Below are 26220 nucleotides of genomic sequence, written 5' to 3'. Positions count from 1 at the left end.
TACCTGAGAAGCAGCTGCAGAAAAAGGAGAGGAGATGCACAACGAAAGTGGAAAGAAGAAGGAAAAAACGGTTTCAACATTGAGATTCGGCAATTTACACTAACTGCGTTCTTGCTCATGTTCTTGCTGCTGACTACAACGACCTTCTAAATGTTAGTTTAATTTTGTTTGATATAATTTTAGAACGAAAATGATATTCCAACATATTTTTTGAACTTAATTTTAACATAGTTGATGTGGCACACCTTTTCTATTTTTAAACTTAATTTTTTTAATGAAACCAAACTGTTGTGCACGTGCGGGAGTTACCCAAATTTTTTTTGGCAAAATGAAAGTGTTGGTGAGACAGAGAGAGAAAGGGAGAGAAAGAGGAGACAGAATAAAGTTCTCTTTGGCAAAATGAAAGTGTTGGTGAGACAGAGAGAGAAAGGGGGAGAAAGGGGAGAAAGAGTAAAATTCTCGTGTTAGAGAAGCGAAGCGGGAAGCTGTCATCGTAAGAGGAGACACCGGCGATAGCGACGATGGACGAGATCGATTCTAGTGGAAGCGAGTCGACGACAACGACAACCATTCAGTAAAGTTCTCGTGTTAAAAAAGCGAAGCGGGAAGTGTCATCGTAAGAGGAGACACCGACGATAACGACGATATGGACGGGATCGATTCCACTGGAAGCGAGTCGACGGCAACGACAACCATTCCACCGGAAGCGACTTGCACCATTCCTTAATGGGTCCCCACTTTAACCTCAGTGGTGCTACAATACTTAGAATTATATGTTGAGTGTAGCACGCCTTTTGTGTTTCTGGAATGCCTGAAATATTTATATGGAACTGTTGTGGCCATTTCATTATGTTTGTTTTGTTTATGCTTTTACAAAGAATATTTGTGGCCATAATGGTGTATGTTCCATTTATGATTTGGAAATTTGTAAACCAAAATATTTTTTGCCACTCCCCACATATTTTGACAACACTCCCCACGTCTGGGTTCAATTTTTCATTCTGTAATTTGAAAAGAATTGGAAGGATGATGAAGCAATGTCGAGCATTTAAGAACTTTTATTTAAGGTTATTTACAGGAAGGTCAGGTGATGATGTCGTGGTGGTGAAGATGTATCTACAATTTTGAATATGGATATATCTCACCAAAATGTTTGGATGCACTCCTCACATAATATGACAGCACTCCCCACCTCTGGGCGTAATATTTATTTTTTTAATTTGAAAATGCATCCAAGCAAGGAGGATAAAGGAATTTTGAGGATTTGAGAACTTTTATTGAATTTAATTTACATGAATGTGAGGTGAGGTGATGATGTTGTGCAAATTATGGTGTGTGTTCCATTTTTCATTTCAGAATCTGTACACCAAAATATTTGATTGCACTCCCCACATAATTTGAAAGCAGTCCCCACCTCTGGGTGCAGTATTTATTTTTAACATTTGAAAATGCTTCCAATCAAGGAGGATAAAGAAATTTTGAAGATTTGAGAACTTTGATTGAATTTAATTTACATGAATGTAAGGTGATGATGTCGTGCAGATTATAGTTTGTGTTCCATTTTTTATTTGAAAATCTGAACACCAAAATATTTGCTAGCACTCCCCACATAAGTTTACAGCACTCCCCACCTCTGGGTGCAATAATTTCTTTTATTTGAAAATGATTCCAAGCAAGGAGGATAAATGAATTTTGAGGATTTGAGAACTTTTATTGAATTTAATTTACATGAATTTGAGGTGATGATGTTGTGCAGATGGTGTGTGTTCCATTTTTTATTTGAAAATCTGAACACCAAAATATTTGCTAGCACTCCACATAATTTTACAGCACACCCCACCTCTAGGTGTAGTAATTTTTTTTTTATTTGAAAATGATTCCAAGCAAGGAGGATAAAGGAATTTTGAGCATTTTAGACCTTTGATTTAATTTCATTTACATGAATGTGAGGTCATGATGTTGTGCAGATTATGGTGTGTGTTCCATTTTTGTTTTGAAAATTTGTACACCAAAATATTTGTTACCACTCCCCACATAATTTTACAGCACTCCCCACGTCTAGGCGCAGTATTTATTTTTTTAATTCGAAAATGCTTCCGAACAAGGAGATAAAGAAATTTTGAGCATTTTGGAACTTTGATTTAAATTGATTTACATGACTGTGAGGTGATGATGTTGTGCAGATTATGGTGTGTGTTCCATTTTCAATTTGAAAATATGTGCACCAAAATATTTGCTACCACTCCCCACATAATTTGACAGCACTCCCCACGTTTGGGCGCAATATTTATTTTCTTAATTTTAAAATGCTTCCAAGCAAGGACGATGAAGGAATTTTGAGCATTTTTTACCTTTGATTTAATTTCATTTACATGAATGTGAGGTGATGATGTTGTGCAGATTATGGTGTGTGTTCCATTTTTGATTTGAAAATCTGTACACCAAAATATTTGCTACCACTCCCCACATAATTTCACAGCACTCTGGGTGCAGTATTTATTTTTTTAATTAAAAAATGCTTCCAAGCAAGGAGGATAAAGAAATTTTGAGCATTTTGGACCTTTGATTTAATTTCATTTACATGAATGTGAGGGATGATGTTGTGCAGATTATGGTGTGTGTTCCATTTTCGATTTGAAAATTTGTACACCAAAATATTTGCTACCACTCCCCACATAATTTCACAGCACTCCCCACGTCTGGGTGCAATATTTATTTTTTTAATTTTAAAATGCTTTCAAGCAAGGAGGATAAATTGGAACTTTGATTTAAATTGATTTACATGACTGTGAGGTGATGATGTTGTGCATATTATGGTGTGTGTTCCATTTTTTATTTGAAAATTTGTACACCAAAATATTTGCTACCACTCCCCACATAATTTCACAGCACTCTTCACGTCTGGGCGCAATATTTATTTTTTTAATTTTAAAATGCTTCCAAGCAAGACGATAAAGGAATTTTGAGCATTTTTGACCTTTGATTTAATTTCATTTACATGAATGTGAGGTGATGATGTTGTGTGTTCCATTTTCGATTTGAAAATCTGTACACCCAAATATTTGCTACCACCCCCACATAATTTCACAGCACTCCCCACCACTGAGCGCAATATTTATTTTTTTAATTCGAAAATGCTTCCAAACAAGGAGGATAAATGAATTTTGAGCATTTTGGAACTTTGATTTAAATTGATTTACATGACTGTGAGGTGATGATGTTGTGTAGATTATGGTGTGTGTTCCATTTTCGATTTGAAAATCTGTACACCAAAATATTGAAAGCCCTAGTGGCCGTCTTCTTTGATTAGCTGTGCAAAAACTTCCAAACACAGCTTTCACTTCAAATGCGAAAATGGTGGAAACGTGGATGACTTCTAGTGAAAGTTGTGTTCTCCAACAGCAAGCACAACACTTCTTTGCTTCTCTATGGCTTTTGATCTCTCTCTGCTTCTCTAATAACAACAATTTACTCTGCATTTTACTCTCTCTCTCGGTCCCCCTTTCTCTCTCGCACCAACACTTTTATTTTGACAAAAAGAACTTGGGTAACTTTCACACGTGCACATCAGTTTGCTTTCATTTAAAAAAATTAGTTTAAAAATAAAGAAAGAGAGCCACGTAAGCCATATTAAAATTGAGTTCAAAAAATATGTTTGAAATATCATTTTCGATTTTCGAAATGAATTGTAATGACACAACCTCTTTAGTAGAAATAGTTTTAATTATTTGTATGAATCTTACATATTCAAATTGCAAATTATAATATTACTACCTTTTACTAAGGAACTTTATAAAACGCTTTCACATAATTTGGAATGATTTTTAAATTATATAATTCAGTATACATAATTTAAAAACACAATTTGGATTACATAATTTTGAATCTTTAATAATATTGTAAAAAAAATAAGTTCATATTCCACAATTAGAAATTAAAAAAATAAATAAATTGTATAATAAAAATACCAACCAATTTTTTAACTTCTGAGTTAACTGATATGTAATTTTATTCTAGATTAAACAATACAAAAATGTTACAAATGCACAATAATCTTAACCAAACCAAAATATAAATGCAAGAGCAATTAGTAGTTTGATGTCTCATAAAAAGGTAAATACAACTGAAAATTTTATTCATTGTATCTTTAAAAAATACGGTTATTGATAAATACAAAATTTTTGCTTTTCTAAATAATTATATTATCCTTAAAAGTAGTTATCCAGTAATTATATTAGACAAAAAAAAAACATTTCCTATTTGAAATCATGTCGTGGAGATATTCATTATTATCCACTTTGTAAATAAGTACTCATGTAACGTTTTTGTATATATTTTATTTTCACATATATTTGATAATATTACATTATCAAAATATTAAGATTAAAAATAATTTAAATATATTTTTTTTTGTAGGATGTGTCCGTTTATGCTAATTTGTTGTTTGGTGTGAGTGTGTCGGTGTAATGATCATTGGTGAAGAAATAGATTGTAAGTGTTTGGATATTATTGTTAGAGTTGTCAAACTGAGTTGGAATGCGTGAACTAATTCAATCAATCACAGGTTCGGGTTGGGTTGGATTGAAATGTTTTTACAAATTTGAGTACGGGTTAGTTTTTGAATTCGTGGTGAGCTGGATTGGCTTACTAATCCGTAAAGTTTAGGCAACGTAAAGAAGGTTAACAAGTGTTTTTTATTATATTGGGCTTGAAATTTGGGTCGTTGTTTTCTTCAGCCAACAAACTGGTAATTTGTATTTTTGTTATTTTGGTTTATATTTGGATTTTAACATCTTTTTTGGAATGTATTTGAATTCTATTGAAGTTTATGTAGATTTTAATCATAATTATAATTTTGTTTTGTTTGAGACCGAAGAAAAAAAATTGTATTTTTTAAATTAAGTCAGTAAGTGAGCTAACCTGTTTAACCCACCAACCCGTGGTGTGTTTGACTGTGTTCCAATGTTTTTGGCTCACTAATAAGTGAACCGAGTTGGGTTAGCTTACTAAGTGACCAACCCTTGGTGAGTCAGATCGGGTCAGGTCGGATTACCCGTTTTGAGGACTCTAATTATTGTGTACATGTAATGGAATCAATTATGAAATCAATTTCATGTATTTGGTATATATATATATATATATATATATATATATATATATATATATATATATATATATATATATATATATTAATTTTTTAATTTTTTTTATTTATCATATTAGTCAAATCACTCAAATTTTATCCTTAAATTCACTCACCTTTTTCCTTAAATTTCTTAAAAGAAACAAGACAAATTTTATCTTAAAATCCATTCAAATTTAATTTATTTATCAAGTCTCCCTCAAATTCATCCTCTAAAAAAAACGCATTAATTCTCTAAAATATTTTTATGAGAAGATAAAATCGTAAAAAAGTTTTGGACTCAAAAGTTAGTAATACATATTGATTATATCCAATGAATTTGAAGTTGAAAAAACAATTACTATTATATGAACTTTATTGTTATATAAATATTAATATAGTAGTATTATTTCTTTTTAATTTTCTAAAGGAAGGTAGAAATTCAATAAGAAAAATCAACGTTATAAGAGGAAACCAATAATAATTAGTATGATCATTGTTTATGATTCTTTAGTTGGGATGGAATGCGTAATGATTGATAAAGATAACTGAGTAGTCATTTCATCTGCTAAATCTAATTAAAAGCCAAGAAAATAGATAGACCTGTGTCTAGAGAATTTATGCTTCCTCACGCAATTACAATTACGTCTATGTGAAGTCCTTTGTTTCCTCCAAAAAGCTGCTCAGAATTCCCATTTTGCTTTACAGCACATATATTTTGCCACTTTCTCATAGTTCTGGAGTTAGGTCAAATTCCAAAATGAGAAGTGCAAAAAGATTAGCCAAGTAGCAAGGTTTAGCTAAACTACAATAAGGTATGTTATTTCATTTTGATTAGAGGCCACACACCCTTTAGAACTTACTGTTGGAAAGTATGAGATCATTAAATTTTGAGTTGATTAGTTTCTAGTTTATTAATTTTTTGTTGTATAAAAGCTTCCTTAATTAGGTCAATACATGCGCTAAATCACGTTGATTTGACAACAAAAGTAAGCAGAAACTAAGTAAATATGAATGTTAAGGGTTATGTATTAATTAATTTCTTAGGAATATGCATGGAAACATCAAAATCGAATAAAGCAGTTGCTGCAAATCCGTTCAATATTGCAAAGTGCAAAGCATTGAATCTCTGGGTGGGTGCACACACATGCATGATGCATGCTAAGACGAAAACGTGATCCGTTTTCTCGGGGATTTTCTGAGAAAAGATGAAGTACTTTTTTTTTCTCTGACAAGTTGAAACGAAAGAAATGAATTTGAGTGATCCTGAATGTGATCCAAAGTAAGGTAGGTTTTGTTGTTTTGGCTGAGAAAAAGGGTAGATATTGAATGGCTAATACGCAAAAGGATCTCTATGTTGTGGGATTGTGAAGGATTTGTTTTATACTATGGTATGCTGGGTTCTCTCTCTAATTATCTCAAAAAGAAAAAGACGAGAAATGTGGAATATAATATAAAATATAATGGTGAAAGTGGTGAGGATGGTTCAGTCGAACCAAATAATGGCTCCATGATTAAGATGTTGACCTTAACCATGAATACAAAATTCCTTTATGCTTGCTGCATGGACCACCACCGCATGCACGTGTGTGTGGGTCTGTCACCACCCCCACCACCTAACTATATATATCTCCTTTTATTTTTCTCGCCATTAATCAACTCATATATATGTATTTTACTATATACGAGTTTCATGTATATATATAAAAAATTGTTAGGTTTTTTCAGAGAATAGGATAGAGCAGTAGTCAATGTAGACTTACACGTAGATCATGGCCACACTTTCTTCCCTAAACGACATTGGAGCTTCTGTTTCTTTGAGCTTTCGTGTTCATCCATGAATCAATGAATGGATGAATGGGTGAACTGAATCATTCCCAACAGCTGGCGCTGATCGTGGCCTTCTCCAAATCTCTTTTTCAATTCAACAATTCCCATTTACTAATCTCATTATGCTTTAACATTCTTTCTTTTCTTTCTATGTAAAGAGTTAATTTTAACAAGTTTAGGAAAGTGTCACGGAAAAAGGTAGAAGATAAAGTATGGAAAAATTTGACTTCGTCGTACAAAATTCTTTTTGGGTGTGTTTCAAGATTCAACCGTGCACCGTCTAGCTCTAGCCTCCTAAACTACTGGCGTGACGGAAAAATGTATGAAAAAGAATTTCAAAGTATTAATATAACAGAGGATAACACTAAAATACCCTGTGAACCTTCGCACTAATGGAAAAAAAAAATGTCGAAAATTTGTTGAGTGAAATCCGCCATGCCAATCCCATCTTCCTTTGGTGGCCAAATTTGGATGTTTGTGATCTCATTCCCAAAACCAGCACAACAATTGCTGTTGGAAGTGATAGGGACCCAACATTACGCAGCACTAACCATTTTGACACACCACAAAACACATCTCATCTCATAAAACGCGAGAAAAATATGCATCCATTATTGATAATATGCTTGTTAATCATCACACGTAAATAATACGCATACACACAGAGTTGGTGTCTTACGAAAAAGTTTTAAAACAAGACACACCGAGTCCAACAGTGCTTTGACAAAGACTCTCTCTTTCTTTCCATGTTTTTCGGTTCCCTTATCCCTCATAAAGCTTTGTTAACATCCATACAACAAAGAAAAGATCACACCACCTTTTTCTCCATCTCTCTCTCTATTTCTACCAAAAAGAAAAGATCACAGACCGAGAATTCCCCACACAAACTTGTTAGTCTTCAAGACAACCTCAACTGTAATAATGGAAACACATCATCAACCCCAAAAGAACACAGAAAACGATGTGCAAAAGAAAACTGAAGAAGGAGTCCCCAAGGCAGCTTCACCATCCTCTTCCCCTTCTCATGAGTTCTCCTTTACAATCTCTCTCCACTCTTCTAACGCCACAATCCTTGACAAATCCAAAACCCCACCTTCTCTTGCTGTTGATTTATCTCCTGCTGATGACATTTTCTTCCACGGTCACTTGCTTCCCTTACACCTCTTATCTCACTTCTCTTCTTCTCCTCGTTTTTCCACCAACTCCGTCGACAGTTTCACTCTCCCCATCAGAGACTTCTTAGAAGACGAAAAACGTGCCAGCTGCAACACCAGCACCAGGAGCAACATCACCATAGACAGCATTACCAGCTCCAACAACAAAGAAAACCACAACAATAGAGTCACAAAGGAAGAAACCAAGTCCAAGCCTGGTTTCTCATTGTTTGGGTCATCTAAAGGGCGTAAAGGGTGTCCGGTTAGAGACAAAGAAGATAAAGAGAATAGTAAGCAGAAGAAGAAACTCGGGTATGATGTGATGCATGCACTGAAGAAGTACTTGAGAATGGTGCAGCCACTGGTGCTTTTCAGAGGGAAAAGAGAAAAGGTACAGTTCCATGGACAGGCTTATTCTCATTCAGGGAATTTGATTCGGAAAACCAAACCCGAATTGAGAGGGAGAAGAGGTGAGTTTTCAGCACCGGCTTCTATGAGAACTTCTCCATCAAACAGCGGTCTTCTCCTTGCAACCGCTAATCTTCCTCCTTCCAATGACAGCACCATGGAAGAGTTGCAAGCAGCCATTCAAGCTGCAATTGCTCACTGCAAAAATTCTATTGCAAAAGAAGAGAAGCTCAATTGCTGATACGCACTGGTAGAAAATATTTTTGTTACTAGTTTTGCTTATTATTGTCGTAGCTTTGGTGTTTTATAGTATTTTAGTAATGTTAAATCTACGCCAGAAGATTGTTACACTACGTAATTCTTGGTTTCTAACGTTATCGGGTTGAAATTTATTTTTTAAAACAATATATATGTTGATTAACTAATAAACATTGATGATCGAAATATAATTAACAAACTGGTAAATGTAAGTCTGGTGTGGCTTTTTAGATGTGGATAATATTTTCGTATTTTATTTCCACACACACCAAAAAAAATAGTATTTTACCACTGCATTTTTGGGTGCAGAAAAATTTATGCGCCATTATGGGAGTTTGACAAGAAGGGCAAGTGTAAAAAGTATATAAGTCAGAGAAGATTGATGATTTCTGTCTCGTAGCGAATAGTATCTCATAAAATTCTGAAAACTCTGCAACCGAGTCTTTTTCCATGATGAGGTGATTGAAACAATTGTCGCTCTGCATAGGGCCTCTCCTCATGAAAATGGTGAAGAGTTGGAATTTTCTAAGTAAAATCTTAAGTTGGAGTGTCGTAATCATGAGAAGAAAAAAAATTGACAACAGATAACTTTACTCTACTGCATTGTTTTTTCATCCAAATCAGTTGCTGTTAAATTAGTCAAAATTCGAGGTAATAAAAATTGCATTGAGCTACACTAATCCATAGAATGGGATAAGAAGGGATATACACTAATACTATACACATACAGAACAAAAATGTTTATGATTTTTTAAAATAAGACTCTGATCTCTATACATGGGAATTCTCAGTTCTGACATCTCAATGATGAGCACGCATGTAGTAGCTAGAGACGCGTCAGAAAACTTCAAGTCTAAACTGCCTATGTTCTCTGACATTCTCCTCGTAGATGATCTGCAATGACGAGAGGTTTTGTGTATCTGTTATTTTTTATGTGTATTTTTTTTTTTCATTTCCTAATGTGTGGTTATTTTTGTTTTGTTAAACTTTTCTAAAAACAAGGCGAATCGAAATGTATTTTGGGAGACGAAGTACTAGATTCCCTGCCAAACAATGCGCTCTACGTTGTCACAATCATGTCCCCATTGTAAGAACTAAGAAAGACTGTATTCAAGGAACCACGAAGGTGAAGTAACAACTGTCACTGACTTATACGTACGTAAAGGGTGGGACATGTTCTTTACAGGCTTAACAGTTACGAAAGCGCAACGTAAACCAACCAAGCCCTATAGTCAGAACAAGGAGAGAATCAAAACATTATGCGATTATACTATAGTTTCAAATTTAACTACTTAAAAACACTCCTCTTTTCTTGGCATCAAATCATAAAGTCAAAAAGGTCAAATCACCTTTTTGTAGCCCCTACACATGAAGGCAATGAATGAAATCAAAAAGGCAGTGGGGGGGGTAGGAGGATTATTTTATCATAATAATGCATTAAAAATCAAAAATCAATGAACGGTGGTGAATGTGGATAGGGATGGCATGGCCACAGAAGCATCAAGGGGGTGTAAAGTTTCAAGTACAACAATTATATGAAGGTTATATATAATGCAGGGAAAATATAAATATATAAATATATAAATATATATATTCCCCACATGTAAATATAAGTTGAGACAGTAGTGATGAAAGTTATGAAGGTCTTGCGAAGAATTAATGATAAACATAATGATGAGCTTTGGTATACTATGAAAGTAGGGTTACAATTTACAAAATGTTCTCTTTATGAAGAGGACCACCATCTGCGATCGCTGTTGTACTATGACTCGAATTGAAACAAAATCCCATTCTATATGCAAAGTGCATGTGCTGTGTTTGACCATTCCACTTTACTAAGGTGGAATAGGGGCATGCTGTACCGTTCGTGTATCCGGTAATAATATTTACGATAACTTTGATAACTTTTCTTTCTGTGCGTTGCACATCGGAACGCACACATTATCAATAAAATAACTTTCTGCATCACATTCGCACGTTTAAAATTCACTCTATTTTCATCATGAGATAACATCCTTAAAAGGCAATTACTTAAACTTTCCTTGATCTCTAGACTAGGTGACACTGTTAAATACACCGGAGACTCAATTTTTAATTTTCAATGATATACGTACAATTTAATTTACTCCAATTAAATTGCAACTTTTTGTTTCAGGAATGAAAATAAGGAAATAAGAAAAGAAAATTGTCTCTAAATGATCCAATCCCACTAAGCCCACGAACACATTCAGGACCACTCGATCTGTTCTTGAAAATGACACATCATGCCATTTTTTTCTATATGTATTTAATTTAATTGTAATGGGCTGAAATTACAGTTTGTTCATGAAATTGGGTCAAAAAACAAATGGATCAAAAGCCCAAGATCAAAACAATTTCCCTGTGCAAACAGAGAAACTATACTGTAGGTATTCCAGAATGATTATAGTACCGAATAATTTATATATAACACATAATTAAGTGTTTGTTTGTAGTATAGTTCTCACTCATGAGCTTAATCACCAAAGCAAAAAACAGAATAAGTTTTTGGACGATTAGAATTCAGGAAATTAACTGCACATATAGAGATATGATAATGGAATGCTCCACCATAATGGAGGCATGAACTGGTGTGATAATCCAGATTTTGACGCTCAACTGGGTTTGAATCGAAGAAAACGAACACAGTGGTGCAAGTCGAAGAACATGTGAAGGTGATTCAAAATGGTCCCACAGATTGAAGATATACGTAGATATGGAAAGTCCCGAGTGTATGTGCTTGTATCGATTTGAAAGAAGAATAACCGGCGCAGCCATCCACACAAAAGTTTGAGTTCCGTGTGGTCCCTTCCTTTTCCAAACAAAACAACAACCTAACATTACTGGGTTATTGTTGTTCATTACTCATGACATGACGCATGTCAGAATCATTATCAGAGTTCGCTCTTATACCACCTTTCACACTGGTCCTCCAGACAAGACAACCATATTAGGCATATCATTGGAAAGTGACGGTGTCTAAATTCTTTTTTTTTTTTAATAATGGAAATTGATAATAATCTTCAATTCATTATATATTCATATAAAAAAAACTTAACCTTTATAGAACATTTTTGGATTTTGGATTTTTTTTTTTACCATTTGTAATATCCCTTGTAAAGCATTCTCCGCGTCTAACAAACACACAGATACAATTATCTGTGAATCAAGTTTGTTGAAGTTTGTTGATGAAAATGACAAGTCAAATACTTTAATGAAATGAACTGTCAGATTTTATTAAATTAGTGTTTATTAAATTCGTCATTTCTTAAATGTTCTTTATCTTATAGATTATCGATACATATATGTATACATATGACATGACATATCTATAATTTTGGTCGAAAACTAAATTAGTTAAAAATAGCTTTATGTTATGATTAATGGTAATTATCTTAAAAGTGACATTATAGTGATTTGCGATTAAATTAGGTTGCTTACACTAGGAAGACAATGGCGTGTCCGCGGAGGGTTTGTAGAAAGTGTTATGATAGAAAAGATGAGTTTAGGTTTGTGAATTGATAATTTGTGAGTGAGATGGCGAGGATGAAGAAGCGTGAAGGAGGAAGCATGAATTGATGGATCGAACGGTGAGAAACAACCCACGAATCAAAAAGCGGGCCCCACATTCCCCACCAACGACCTCTTCCTCCCGCCGCGACACACTCTTCCCCCCATCGCCAAATTCAACCACTTCTCTTCTCCAGTTTACGCGTTACACTGCACCCTCCGTTCACAGTTTTAATCGTTATTCTCCTCGGAAAACAAACCCAATTTCCTTTAGTTCACGCTTACCGAGAATTTTGCGATCCCCCTAAAATCCCTCCTCATTGATTAATTATGATCGTAATTCAATCATGTAATCCAATCCGTGTGTTGTGTTTTGCTGTTATTTCTGAGATTTGAGTGTTGCGAAAGCGATATTGGATTTATGATAAGGGGTGGAATAATCGGGGAGGATGCAAACGGTGGGGAGAATACTGAGTCAGGGCGTGTATACCGTTTCGGGGCCGTTTCATCCGTTCGGAGGCGCCGTCGATATTGTGGTGGTGGAACAAAAAGATGGCAGTTTCAAGTCCTCGCCCTGGTACGTTCGATTCGGCAAATTCCAGGGGGTTTTGAAGTCGAGGGAAAAGGTGGTTGATATCTGTGTCAACGGGGTGCCGGCTGGTTTCCAAATGCATCTCGATCATAAGGGGGAAGCTTACTTTCTCAGGGAAGTCGTTGCACAAGAAGAAGACAATTTGATACTTCCGCCTTCTCCTGTCAATGATAAAGATGATTACTCTCGCAGGTCTAAGAGTTGCGATTATGATGGAGAGGGTGCGGTAAAGACTACTTCTCGCCGTTCAAGAATACTTGGCTTTGTGTTTGGGAGAAGGTCTTTGAAGCAGAGAGAGGGTAATGGTGAAGCGATTGGGAGCAGGGTGGGTTCGTTGGAGCGTGCTGAGATTGCAGCTAACTTGTTAGACCTCAAGTGGTCCACTAATCTCTCCGGGGAACAAGGGCAAAAGGTTCTTGCTAACTCGTCTGGGGACGGTAACGTGGTCGTGGAAGACGATGAGTTGAAAGAGGAAGCTTGTTTTGCTCGTGAGTGTGACTTGAATGGGAAGGAAGTTGTGTATGATATTGCAGAGTCTGACGTGCAAGTTGCGTGCGTGAAGGTGAAGTTTGTGGAAAAGGAATTGAATGGAGAAGTTTCTGGGGTGAGCGCTGTTGATGCATCGGGTGATAATAGTAACGATATTTCCAAAAACGATGTTTCAGCAGATGGGGTTTGCCGTGAAACACCAGAGACCTCCAAGTTGGGCGTGTCGTGTTCTAGTGAGCAAGCTCAAGAGGTGATGTACCTTGCTGGCGCAGAAGAATGTGAAGAAGTCCGCGTCCATGTCCATGATGAAGTCTTGCATCGTACCACTGTACTGCTATCTGAGGTAATTTCGTAAATTCAAGGACAAGTAGTCTTCACCTGTAGTTTTGGCCCGAGGAAGACAGAAATAAATAGTACCTTAGCAGTTGAGTTCTCCTATCAAAACTAGCAATAGGAAATATAACACTGGTTACCGAGAGGCCGATTTTAGCTACTTTAGATGAGATGGATGGCTGCATTGAAAATCAGAAGGAATGACTGGGATAAAATTTAACCCTTGGCCCATTTTTATTGGAGAACATTTAACATTAGTATTTATGATACTATATTTAAGTTTTGCCCAATAATAAATGGTACTAAATCTTTTATGGAACTTTTACATGTCAACTCGAATAACTGAAGAGTCATTCTCAATCCTCAAAATACTTCTACTAATCTCCCTACTTACCATACACAAAAAGTATTGTAATTTTTTTGTTATTAGATTAAATGCATTTACTTTTTCATTTAATACTTTCTTTCTTACAAAGGTTTTTGTTGAAGCATATACGAATACGACTGTAGCATAGCTCATAATTAAATCTAGCAAACATTTAATCTGTTTTCGTTAAACTCACACGAAAGTTGTCCTTTAGGGTACAGAAGCTGTGGAAGTTATTGAGAAGACTGATCTTGGGATGCCAGTACTGGGGATCTCTGAGTTCCATTCTGGGGTTAAGCAAATTGATTGTTTGGATTCTGGTGATATTATGTATAATGAGGTGGATATTGAAGAGCAATCGGTATCTACAACATCTCAAACTGTCAAAATTAGCGTAGGACATTTTTCAGGTGAGAAAGTTGAGCCCAATTGTGTTATCAAACCTTCCAGCTACAGCACTCCGGACGACAAAGCCATAAGCGAGAATATGAAGGACAAGGACTCCTTCAGCTCATTATCGACTCCTCTGGACCCTGTTGATGATTGTTTACCTAGAAAAGCATCAAGGAGATCACCATCACAAAGTTCAGAGGATGAAAGATTCCTTTTCAGTGACCTTGATGAAAGTGCAATCAATGATCGACCCGAGAGAACACCCGTCCCTGAACATTTAGATAACGAAGATCACGTTTCTTATGAGAATGACACCGAAAAGTTAACAGCAATATCCAGTCCCATAGTCATTCCTAGAAATGAAGCTGCTGGAGAGAAATTTGGGCAACATTCGGGATCCTTGCCTAACTTTTCTTCTGGAACTGACATTATGAATCAACATGATGCCCGTTACCCTTTAAGTCAATCACTGGAATCAAGATCAAAATCCTTGCCATGTGCATTCCCTCCAAAAGATGATTTAGAATGTCCAAAACCTGATGAAGACAAAGGAAACCACCTAACACACGAGGAGTCAGGTGCCAAGGATTGTCATGATTCTGGGGAAATCAAAGGTACAACTCTGAAGCTTCCCCTTGGTAAGAGGCCTTATATAAGTCGCCTTTCAACTAAATGGAAAACAATCCGTGTCTTGAGGTTATATTTCATCCTCTTCTGATAGTGTACTGAACATTCTGTTTTTATGGAATGATAATTGTTAAACATTTTATAGCAACAAGTTATAATTTCGCTAAAGATTCAGATGGGACTCTGTATTTTGAGCAATAGTTTAGTTTGAGTAGACTTGTATTTATAACAGCAACATGGCGGGTTTTGCCATTGTTGTAGCTTTGAAAATAAACACTAAGCTGTAACCTGTAGGTAGTTACTATACTGATTAATCATTTATGCAAAAACAGTCTCTGTAAACACTTGTTGTATGAAGAGATGGAATCTGACTGTATTTCTAAAGCATTCAATTCTGAATACCTGGTTGGTAAATAAGTTTACTTCTCTGTACCCTGAGGTACGATAGGTTTCTATTAAGATTGGTTATCATTATTTTTCATAGGATCTAGGTATGGTGTATTTTGAATGTTTATATGTATTTGAGCTGAAAGGAATGATACCAGCTGACCAAGTTGAGAAAAATCATACAGGAGATGATCCATCAACACAGAACACTTCCCCTGCGGGAAACTGGAGACTTTGGCCTTTCTCCTTGAGGAGAGCAGGATCTAAAGATTCTATATTGCCGCCTTCTCTAAGTGATGCCAAAAACACTACCGATGGTAATTCTCTGGAGAAAACGATTAGCACAGATATGAACAAAGATAAACCCAAACCTAAAGCAGGATCTAAAGATTCTATATTGCCGCCTTCTCTAAGTGATGTCAAAAACACTACTGATGGTAATTCTCTAGAGAATACGATTAGCACAGTTATGGACAAAGATAAACCCAAACCCAATTTTAAAAAAATAAAGGTTAGGGAAACAACTCCAACTTCTGAACAGGTAGCCTCCTTGAATCTGAAGGATGGGATGAATACTGTAACCTTCACTTTCTCTACAGCTGTGCTGGGGAATCAGCAGGTCAATAATCATGGTTTTCTATAATTTCATTTCAAGAAAATGACGCTTACTTCACGTTTGAAATATCTCGTTTACTGTTAATTTCTTATATTTCAACTCTAACCGGCAGGTCGATGCTCGAATATATCTGTGGAAATGGAACACTCGCATAGTGATCTCTGATGTAGATGGTACAATTACAAGGTGAGAGTATACATATTTGCCATTCACTTGGGGAAGTCAGATGATCGAGCCAGAAAACCTAGGCTGGCCAGTTGCCACTGGAACTTCCCCATTGGATCTAAATATTTTAAGATAAAGATCCTTGTTTGCTCCGTCTAGTCATGATTATTTATTCTAAAGTTGGGAGGTATAATTAGTTTTACAACTATGGTTAGACCTTCAAAGTTTACGGATTATAATTAGTTTCACAAGTTGAGATGATAAGTATGGGTTAGTATATTTAAGAAAGTTGGTTGTTATTGGAATGCCAAGTACATTATGAGTAGAGCATAAGGAAGTAAAACAAGATGGACAACAGAAACAAATAGAAAATGCTTGAATCGCTAGGACTTTTGGCATCCTGATATGCTTTTCACATGTTCTGCTTCTCTTCTGTTGTTGTTTTTGAAAGATCTAACCCTGTAGTTTGTCAATTGTAATTTCTGTCTTGTTTCATGTCATTCAGGTCGGATGTTCTTGGTCAGTTCATGCCTTTGGTTGGTATTGATTGGTCACAGACAGGTGTTGCACATTTATACTCCGCTATTAAGGTTTGTTTATCTTGGCCATGTGGTTATTTAGATGTTTTGAGACTGCTACAATGTCATATATTGTGGTTATATCCTCTAATATAGTGATTATATTATACATAATTACGTATGGGCAGTTTTTAGGTAGGGATTAGGTATGCTCAAAACAAACAATTGGTTGTTTTATCTGTTAAATGCAATTGCTTACTTTTATTTTAAAAGTTTTATTAATACTGATATGATTAATTTTCTGAGGAGTTTAATAATGGGAACTGTAAATTGCCTTGCTCATAATAACTATGTTTTGATCTCTTTTCACCTTGTTTGGCGTCTTTCATGGTCTTTTCCTTGTCAATTTCACATATACAGGAGAATGGTTACCAACTTCTTTTTCTTAGTGCTCGTTCAATTTCTCAGGCCTATCTCACACGACAATTCCTAGTTAATCTTAAACAGGTCATGTATAAATATAGAATCTTTTTCCAATCCAGTTGGACAACAAAATTTGGAAGGAGAGAAATTCATTTACATTTTCATATTTATTTTATAATTGCAGGATGGAAAAGTTTTACCAGATGGTCCTGTTGTTATTTCTCCTGATGGACTTTTTCCTTCTCTATATCGGGAAGGTAACGTCTCTTTCTTCTCTGCTGCTTCGTATTGTTCCTATTCTTCCAAGTGGTACAACATTTTTGTATGAATGTTGATTGTCTTGACGATACTTGAACTTTGATTTCACGGACAGAACAGCATTAAGAAAACAGGGTAATTAAACTTGTTCAAGAAGTTGTTTCTGAACAATCTAACACTTCACTGGGTCTTCTGTAAATTTCCCAACTAACCGTACTGATTAAACCTAGCGTAGAGAATCTAGTGCAAATAAATAAAAAATTCTTGTTTAATGTCTTCTTGAAGTTGTAAGTTGAAATTCAAGTAATTTAGCTAGCGAACTAGCGGATTCGGCAAAATAGCCGGAAATGGAAATCTGGAGGCTGGACTCTCTTGTGCGCTGTTTTTTCCTTAAATAATAGATGGCCTTTGAATGATAGGGTTATGGTATAGTATTGTACTAGGAACCTCTTCGAATATTATAAATGGGGACAATTGAATAAAACGACAACATTCCACTTAGGTTCCCTTAGATAATATATATGAAGACACAAGCACTCTGCATGCCATAAATGAAAATGTTTTGGATTTTTCTATGGCTTGAGTCTGATTTTTTTATTCTAGACCGTGTAAGAAACTACCATGTAGAAGTGTGACCGATATATTTAGGACTCTTGCGATTTTTTATGTTTTCTTATAACTTTTGGCCAATTAATTTGATGAATGAATGAGTATAAGGATTCATCAAAGTTCAAGGCTGCATGTGAAATGTCCGGGCCTTGTCAATATAATTCTGGTCTAAGACAATCATTTTCTTTTCTTTTTTTTTCTCTCTTTTCCAGTTATTAGGAGGGTTCCCCACGAATTCAAAATTGCATGCTTAGAGGTTAGTTTCGCACAACAACATATTAAATTAACATACTCTAATATATTTCAACCTCGTCATTCACAATGTTATTAAAAGTCAATTTGAATTTTTATGTCATCAGGTCATCAAGGATCTTTTTCCTTCTGATTGCAATCCTTTCTATGCTGGTTTTGGTAATAGGGATACGGATGAAATCAGCTACCTTAAGGTTGGAATTCCCTTGGGAAAAATCTTCATAATTAATCCCAGGGTAAATAATTGCATTTTTTTTAATTTAAAATATTTGCTAGAAGTTTCTTTAATGTTCTTAGATTGTCAAACTTTTCTTATTTTTAATTTCACAGGGAGAGGTTGTTGTAAACCGTCGCGTTGACTCAAAATCATATGCTTCTCTGCATGCTCTCGTGAATGGGATATTCCCTCCTACGAACTCCTCTGAACAGGTTTAATCTTGAAGAAGCTTTATCTTTTAATTTTCTTATCCATACTGTCAGCCTTGGGGATTGGTATTCTGATTGGAAAATTTAAAATTCAACGCAAATCATGTCGAGTGTTGTGTGAGAGAGCTGGGATGGACCTTTTTTTTATTTTGCTACTGTGTGATTTAAATCTTTGTTACATTATTTTGCTTGAATGTAAATTTCGTTCTATTAAAGGTTTCTTTGAAAAGCTGCATGTTGTAAATTGCTTTTTGTCAATCTTTTTTCTGAACCTTGTTTGCAGTAAATTGCTTTTTGCCAATCTTTTTTCTGAACCTTGTTTGCAGGAGGACTTTAACAATTGGAATTTTTGGAAATTACCACCTCCTGCTATAGATATTTGAAAGGTCCCCGTGGATTTTTTTGGCTCAATTATGATGGTCTGATACGGATGGGCGCAGGCTGTGCCGCTCCAAGAATTATACGGGTAAATTTATCAGCTCTAAGTAACTACTCAGACTAGGATTAGGTTTTAGTAATTAAATACTTGATATATTTTGCATAGTTTTAACACAAGTGTTTGCTTTATTTTAATCAGAAACTTCACAGGGATATCTTTATAGGATAAAGATAGTTTAACTCACCTTTTTTGACTCTTTTTTAACCCACTCCTTCAATCACCATTAAATTATTTATTTTGATTCTTTCAAATGATGTGATGTGATGATCTAATGGAGATTGAAGTGGTGGGTTAAAAATAGGTAAAAAAAAACAAGTTAAAGTATCATTGTCCATCTTTATGTTTGTTCTAGTATAATATGTTCAATATTTCCTCTGGAACTGAAGTATTGAAGATATTAATTTGACTGATTTTATGGTATGCATGTATGTTTATTGTAGTGTATGTTTTCACCATTCCATGAGTTCAATCGTGCATGCTACTTCATTGTTTTAGTTTTTTTGCTAATACAGGTTATATATATGTGTATCTGAGGCCAACAAGAACCACCATATTCTGTTGTTGACATGTACTCTGAATTGATTGATTGGAATTGGAACTCATAATTTGGTGGATGGAACTCTTATGAAAGAGAGGAATGGAGCTTCTTCCCTGTTTGATGATGCTGCGAGATCAAATCCATTTTTGCCATTGGTTAGTTATGATATTAACCCATGGCCACTTAACTCATGGAATCCCACAAATGATATCATTTATTGATTATAGATAGATTAGTGCATAGTTAAGTCCTTTTCCTTTGATTGCATAACGTGCATATGTATGTAACTGTAGTTGAGTTATGCTTCTTCAGTTTTATTATTCTAACGTATAGAAAAAGTTTATGCTTGTTTTCATTCGTTGTTGTTTTTCCTTTCCCAAAGGGATATATTAGCACACTAACACTAGATACAGTTATTTGACACCTCTCATTTCTCTTGGTGCCAGATCAGATCTCATCACATTATTACTTCTCTCGTATTTCTTTTTCTCTAAAAGGTGTAGATTTAGCATTGGATGCTCACCAAACATTATTCCTTACTTTTATGTTTCAGTCTTCTACTCGTGTAAGTTTTCCGAATTTAGTGCAACTTCCTTTATAAAATGTTTTTTATATGTTGAGACAGACACTTATATATCACACAATCATTTGACACACTCTATTACTCTTTGCATTTCTCTCTTCTTTTCATCTGTCACTTATCTCAAGGTGCTCAACAACCATCTTCCTTCATCTGTATCCTGAAATTAAGATGAACTCACAGCGGCAAGAAATTACATATCAGATACTTTATGTATTTATATTACCAGAAAATTAAAGATGGACTGAAAAGTCTATTAAAAGAAATCATTTTAAATCCTGCTTATTACATAAATAATACTGAATGCTTTTAAGTTTTTACAAGTTATGTAATTATACATTTATTTCTAAAAAAATGTTTATATAATAATTCAAAATGTATAAACTGTGATCATTAATAAGTTAGTTTTATTGAACTAAATTGTAAAGTTGATGGCTTCGTATGAAAAGATAAAATAATTGTGAAAAAGGAAATCTCATTTATATATAGTTATAAATTATTTTTTATAAAAAACATAACTAAGGATCTTAAAATTAAAGAGTTGTACATATCGTATTTCTCTTCATTCTTGTGTAACTAATTAGTTGTCATTTCTAAATATATAGCAAATGTTTTTAAAAGTAATAAAAGAAAATAAAAATGAAATGAACTTTTTTGATAAAATAAAACTAATTTATTAACAAGTTAAAAACAAAAGCTTAGATAAATTTATATTTAAACAAGTGTCTTCGTGAATAAACAAACAAATAAAATAAATATAGTATGAGAACCTTTCACTGTAAATTAATTATAACTTATCAAAAAAAATATTTTATTTATTTTTCTTTCTAAGGGTTTATTGAAAAACTTATCCGAACAAATTATTTATGGATAGACTAAATTTACTTTATAGAGAAGTTCATTTCATTTTTCTTGTTTTTTTTTCTCTTGAAACCATTTAGGAGAAGCCTCTACAATAATATAAAATATTAACAATTTCTTCACTATCAAGAAAATGTAAAATACTTTATACGCAAACTAACTAAAATTGAACCAAATTGTTTCGGAAATCAAGATGTTCTCAGTTGTCCATAATCAGAAACATAAACACTAAAAGAGTAATTAATCGCAACTAAATCGGGATTTGTATCTTGGGCGCTAAGATAAGAGAACCAATGAGGAAAAAGTAACCCAATAAAATGTGTATATAAGGGATTAAAATTATAAGATGGTGACATTGTTCATTAATCTTCATTTACCATTCTTTCCATGTATATTAGGAAGGTATGTTCTATCTATTAATTTGCATCCTTTTTGGAAGAATAAGAAATTAAGAATCATGTTCTAAGAAATTAAAAGGAAGGATCTATATTATCTAAATTCTAGAATAGAATTGTCCTTCTTTTGTTATGTACTCTCTGTATATGCATGAACACAACCTCTATAGTGAGTGTTCATAATATTATATATATATATATATATATATATATATATATATATATATATATATATATATTTGGATTAATTCTTATATCAATTAAGGAATCTGGTTGCTGTACTGTACATTGCTTTTTAGGTCTTTCTCTCTTTTATTAATTGGCATATTTATAGGCATAAAGGGTGATCTGTTAATTTATTCTCTTTGCAAGTTGGGTATATATAAAAAGTATATATAAACATGATATTATTCGTGTAGATCCTAGTTTGTATGCCGTGTATGATCCTCTCCAACAGCCATGCGGTGAGAAATGAAGAGCATTCCAATTATTATATAACATTTCAATTTATAGTTCATGGTATAATACCTAATATAGATCTTTTCAATATCATAGTTCTTTTCTTCTTCTTTTTCTTTTGGAATGACATCAATTAAAAATAAAATATATTTAACTTACATTCCAAAAGTTGATTTTGATTTTATAAAATTAAATTAAATTTAAAATTCACTTCTTAAAATAATATTACAATCATTCAAAATTTATCTTAACGGAATTTGTTAAGATATATATGTCTCAACATGATGGACATGTTAGAATCATACACAAACTAAAATTAACCTATATTTAAATTGAACGTCTCTATTTTAACACGTATATTTGTAATTAATAAAAGATAATAATCTTTAAATTGTCTCAAATAAAATTTATTTCTCGTATACTTCTTTCTTTTTATCTATTATCTTTCATTTTCATTTTGTTATTTCAATATTTTTTAGTTATCAATAGAATTAATCTTATATCACAATTTGAATTATTTTTTTACAAATTTAAAATATTGTTTATATTCATTTATATTGATATAATTTCTATTCAAATATATTTATTTAATATAAATTTTAAGTATGTTCTTATAGAATCGAAAAATACCCATAGGTACACTAGTTTTCTATTTAGGCCAAGACATATTAGGTAGCTTTAGTGTCTATTCTTCTTCCTACTCTTCAGTTAACCAATTTTTTTCATTATGGATGTCAAAAAGTTCTCTTTTGATAAAGTTGATGTGATCTCGGCGGGAGAGCATGCAAAGACAATCTAACGCTCAAATTAGTTACTAGTAGTAAGACAATGAGATTGCAATAAATGATAACATTGACCTATCTCGTGAACAGTGACTATTTATAATACTTGGCTAGGTCTTGTTTATTGGGCTTAGGCTTTGTAGGATTACCACGTTTTAGGGTTTCTTAATGTGTTTACTTATCCTTAACCTCTTTGTGGTGTGTCCTTTTGGTTATGTGGATTCATAACATAGTAGTGGCATACGTGTCTTTGGTCTCTTAGCACATGCTAAGGTGTCCTCAACCTATATACATACAATGGGTCGAGGTGTTCTCGATCTATACATATACACTAGTTCCCCATAGTTGAGATGTGCTAGTTGAGAGTCTTAATGAATATGTTATTGTAGGTTGAAGTGTCTTTAACCTAGATATGTATATCAGATTCCCAAAGTTAGAATACAGCAAACCTAGTATCATTGTCCCTTCTATGGACCAAAGTGTCTTCTACCTATTCATGTAATCCAACCCCTAAGACTTGGCGTGTTGGTTCGAAGTTTTGATACACTTGCAATAATAGGCTAAATTACCTTCAACCTTATAAAATCAAAGGTGTATCGGACAAGAAAAATTCTTTTATCTTAGATTGTCCAATAATCTTAGGCTCTACTAGTATAAAGTATGTACAATCTTAGTGTGGTAGAAATTAATATCAATTACTATTTCATTATTTTCATAAAATAAAAAGTTGTTAAAAGAATAATTATTATAATTCAAACTAATTATAATAAGTAGTTTATGATTCTCTTTAAATTAAAACATTAAATATTGGTGTCTTTGTTTTAGGATCTGAAATCCCTTGCTAAAAGTTAGCTATTCCTCTTAATATTGAAATTAAAAGTTTCTTTCATTGGTCATTTGTATTGTCCATGTTTCCTTTATTCCTTAATTAATTTATATATTTATTATATTGGTTTGTCCCCTACAAGTGGTGTAATTTCTATAATACTATAATAATTGTTCGTCTTTATTGACGGTGCTTTTAGTGAATTTCCAATATTCACCAATACTAGAAACATATTGTTATATTGTTTTGAGGTGTTAAAAATCACAATAGTGTATATTATGTTTGTCGCTTCATTTGCACATAAATTAAAATTTGTTAGCCATTTTCATTTTCACCAAAAAATTCAAAATCATTTATTTTGCCTCGCTAAAATCACATTGACATGGAAAAAAGGAAGGAAAAAACTAGCGTATGATCATAACATTGAAATGCTTGTCTGCAAACTGCGCAAGGTTTCTGAACTCATTTTCATCGATGAAACCGTCGTGGTCGGCGTCTGCGGACCTGAAGACCTGGCCACTACTCCACGACGCAAAGAGCCCTCCGGTGAGGCGCACGGCACGACGGAGTTCGGCTTTGCTGATTCTTCCGTCTCCGTTTGTGTCAAATGCCGTCGTCAACCACCGTCTAAACTGCTCCACCGTCATCACACGCTTTCCATCACTCGACACATTACGCTCAATGAACGCCATAGTATCTTAAATCTTATGTCTACTTCGTTATCACCTTTCAAGCTAGGGTTGGGTATTTATAGTGCCACACATTTGCTTTCGTATTGTGTTAACGTACACGGTTTTTGTATTATATACGAATACATAAGGAAAATAAGGACTGTATCCAATATATTAATTTCTATGCCATCAATTAAATACTTCTTCTTGTGTTTGTTTAACTATAATGACGTGTTTATTCTCTCTTATTGCAACTTGGCATTCATAATACAGAGTATTAGCACAAAGTTATCCATTTATGTTTCCTCTAGATGCAGAGGATTTGAAATATTTTAAAAGGGCATTTTGTGGGCTTTAAAGCTTTTTTGCGTTAAAGGCGAAAGAACGTGTTATTTATGCAAACGCTAAAATAATAATACTGGTATGAAAATACGTATACCATAGTTGAAGATTATACTTTGTTCCCAATAGATTATAGACACTATAAATGACTCGGAGTTTACAACATGTCCATGTACCATGCACGCCAAAACCCATCTATCTTCAATCAACCATCAACATTTTGTATTAAACATCTACACCCTAAACGTTTTTGTTATTGGAAAAAAAATGTTTTTTGTCCCTTAAGTTTGACCCAAATCTGGAGATGGTCCTTGGTCGAAACTTGATCACTGTTTGGTTCTTGTATTTTCAAAATCATTGTTTTTAGTTCCTATTTTTGGACGACATTAAAAATAAGAAACGGTGTGTCACGTGTTATTTAATTATAGAAAAAATATATTTTTGATCCCTCAAAGTTTGACCCAAATTTGGGGATGGTCACTGGTCGAAACTTCGTCCCTGTTTAGTCTTGTACCTTCAAAATCATTGTTTTTAGTTCCTATTTTTGACGGCGTTAAAAATAACAAACGGCTTGTCACATGTTATTTAATTTTTTATATAAAAAAAATTATGGCACGTCGTTTATTATTTTTAACGCCATCCAAAAATAGGGACTAAAAACAATAATTTTGAAATTACAGAGACCAAACAATGATCAAATTTTAACCCATAACCATTTCTAAATTGAAGTCAAACTTGAGGAAAAAAACATATTTTTCTCTTTATTATTTGTTAAAACTTCGGTTAAATAATTTAACTTATATTATGGTCGTTATATAAAAACACCATCAATGACGCATTCACGGTGACATGAGAGGAAACTTTAGATTGACATGGGAGTAAACTTTATATTAAAATTGAATCTTTTATAAGTGACTAATTATTTTTGTGACTAATTTTGTCACTAAAATTAATTTCTATTTTAATTTTCTTTTGTAATACATTATTTAGTGATTGGCCGAACTAATTGACGGATTAATGTCTAGTTAAAATGGTCAAGATAAGAATGAAATGACATATTTAATCAATTTAATAAATTTGACCCGTAATTCTAATAGTTAAAAAGGACACGTGATCGAAAACAAGATTAACAAGGAAAATAAATTAAGTTTGAGAGTCAATAGAGAAGCAAAAGTCTTTGTCGGGTGGAAACCTTGAATATTTTTTTATTTAGTTTTTTTAATATAAATACATATAGTCACAATCTCAAGTTATATATATCTCAACTTATCATGTCCTATTTAATTTCAACATATTTTAAAAGAAATTATTAAATAGCTAAAAGCGAGAGAGTGAACATAACAAGAATAGGTGTTAAAAAGAGTTGGTCTGTATAATCTCTGGCCCATGGACGATTAATTTCACTTCTGTATATTTTTTCAAACACAGAAAATTATATGTTAAACTGTGATCTCTTTGATTAAACAAATCTCGCAAAAAAGTGGAGCATTATTTAGTGATGAGTCAAAATGATTAACGGATTAATACGTAATTAAGATAGTTAAGATAAGAAAAAAATGAAATATGTAATCC

At 33.6% G+C, this 26220-nt stretch overlaps 2 protein-coding genes across 12 annotated transcripts; both read left to right on the top strand.

Moving 5' to 3' along the window:
- The first annotated feature begins 7576 nt into the window (after positions 1–7576).
- LOC114162230 (BRI1 kinase inhibitor 1-like) lies at positions 7577–8872 on the top strand. The gene has a single exon (XM_028046049.1). It carries the CDS (start codon positions 7874–7876, stop codon positions 8753–8755), a length of 882 nt encoding a protein of 293 aa, XP_027901850.1. The 5' UTR covers positions 7577–7873; the 3' UTR covers positions 8756–8872.
- Positions 8873–12156: 3284 nt separating this feature from the next.
- LOC114164390 (phosphatidate phosphatase PAH2-like) lies at positions 12157–20610 on the top strand. 11 transcript variants are annotated; one of them, XM_028049045.1, is made up of 13 exons: positions 12159–13724; positions 14296–15112; positions 15674–16107; positions 16217–16290; positions 16775–16859; positions 17208–17294; positions 17395–17467; positions 18290–18333; positions 18437–18565; positions 18660–18758; positions 19082–19221; positions 19707–19887; positions 20230–20610. In XM_028049045.1, the coding sequence occupies exons 1-11, from the start codon at positions 12750–12752 to the stop codon at positions 19136–19138; spliced, it is 2874 nt and encodes a 957-aa protein (XP_027904846.1). In that variant the 5' UTR covers positions 12159–12749; the 3' UTR covers positions 19139–19221; positions 19707–19887; positions 20230–20610. The 11 variants fall into 11 exon arrangements, with proteins under 11 accessions (XP_027904853.1, XP_027904849.1, XP_027904854.1 ...); XM_028049044.1 differs by having other exon boundaries at positions 20179–20610; XM_028049047.1 differs by lacking the exon at positions 20230–20610 and having other exon boundaries at positions 12158–13724; positions 18437–18523; positions 19707–20087.
- Positions 20611–26220: the final 5610 nt, after the last annotated feature.

This window comes from Vigna unguiculata, chromosome 9 (assembly GCF_004118075.2).
Source record: "Vigna unguiculata cultivar IT97K-499-35 chromosome 9, ASM411807v1, whole genome shotgun sequence".
Lineage (NCBI taxonomy): Eukaryota > Viridiplantae > Streptophyta > Magnoliopsida > Fabales > Fabaceae > Vigna > Vigna unguiculata.
This window is presented reverse-complemented; position numbering and strand designations above follow the sequence as displayed.

Bases quoted from the DNA above. Each gene is read 5' to 3' on its own strand.
- LOC114162230 (XM_028046049.1), top strand. From the start codon at position 7,874: ATGGAAACACATCATCAACCCCAAAAGAACACAGAAAACGATGTGCAA.
- LOC114164390 (XM_028049045.1), top strand. From the start codon at position 12,750: ATGCAAACGGTGGGGAGAATACTGAGTCAGGGCGTGTATACCGTTTCG. The intron at 17,468-18,289 runs GTAACGTCTCTT...TCTCTTTTCCAG, and splicing joins TCCTTCTCTATATCGGGAAG to TTATTAGGAGGGTTCCCCAC. The intron at 18,566-18,659 runs GTAAATAATTGC...TTAATTTCACAG, and splicing joins TCTTCATAATTAATCCCAGG to GGAGAGGTTGTTGTAAACCG.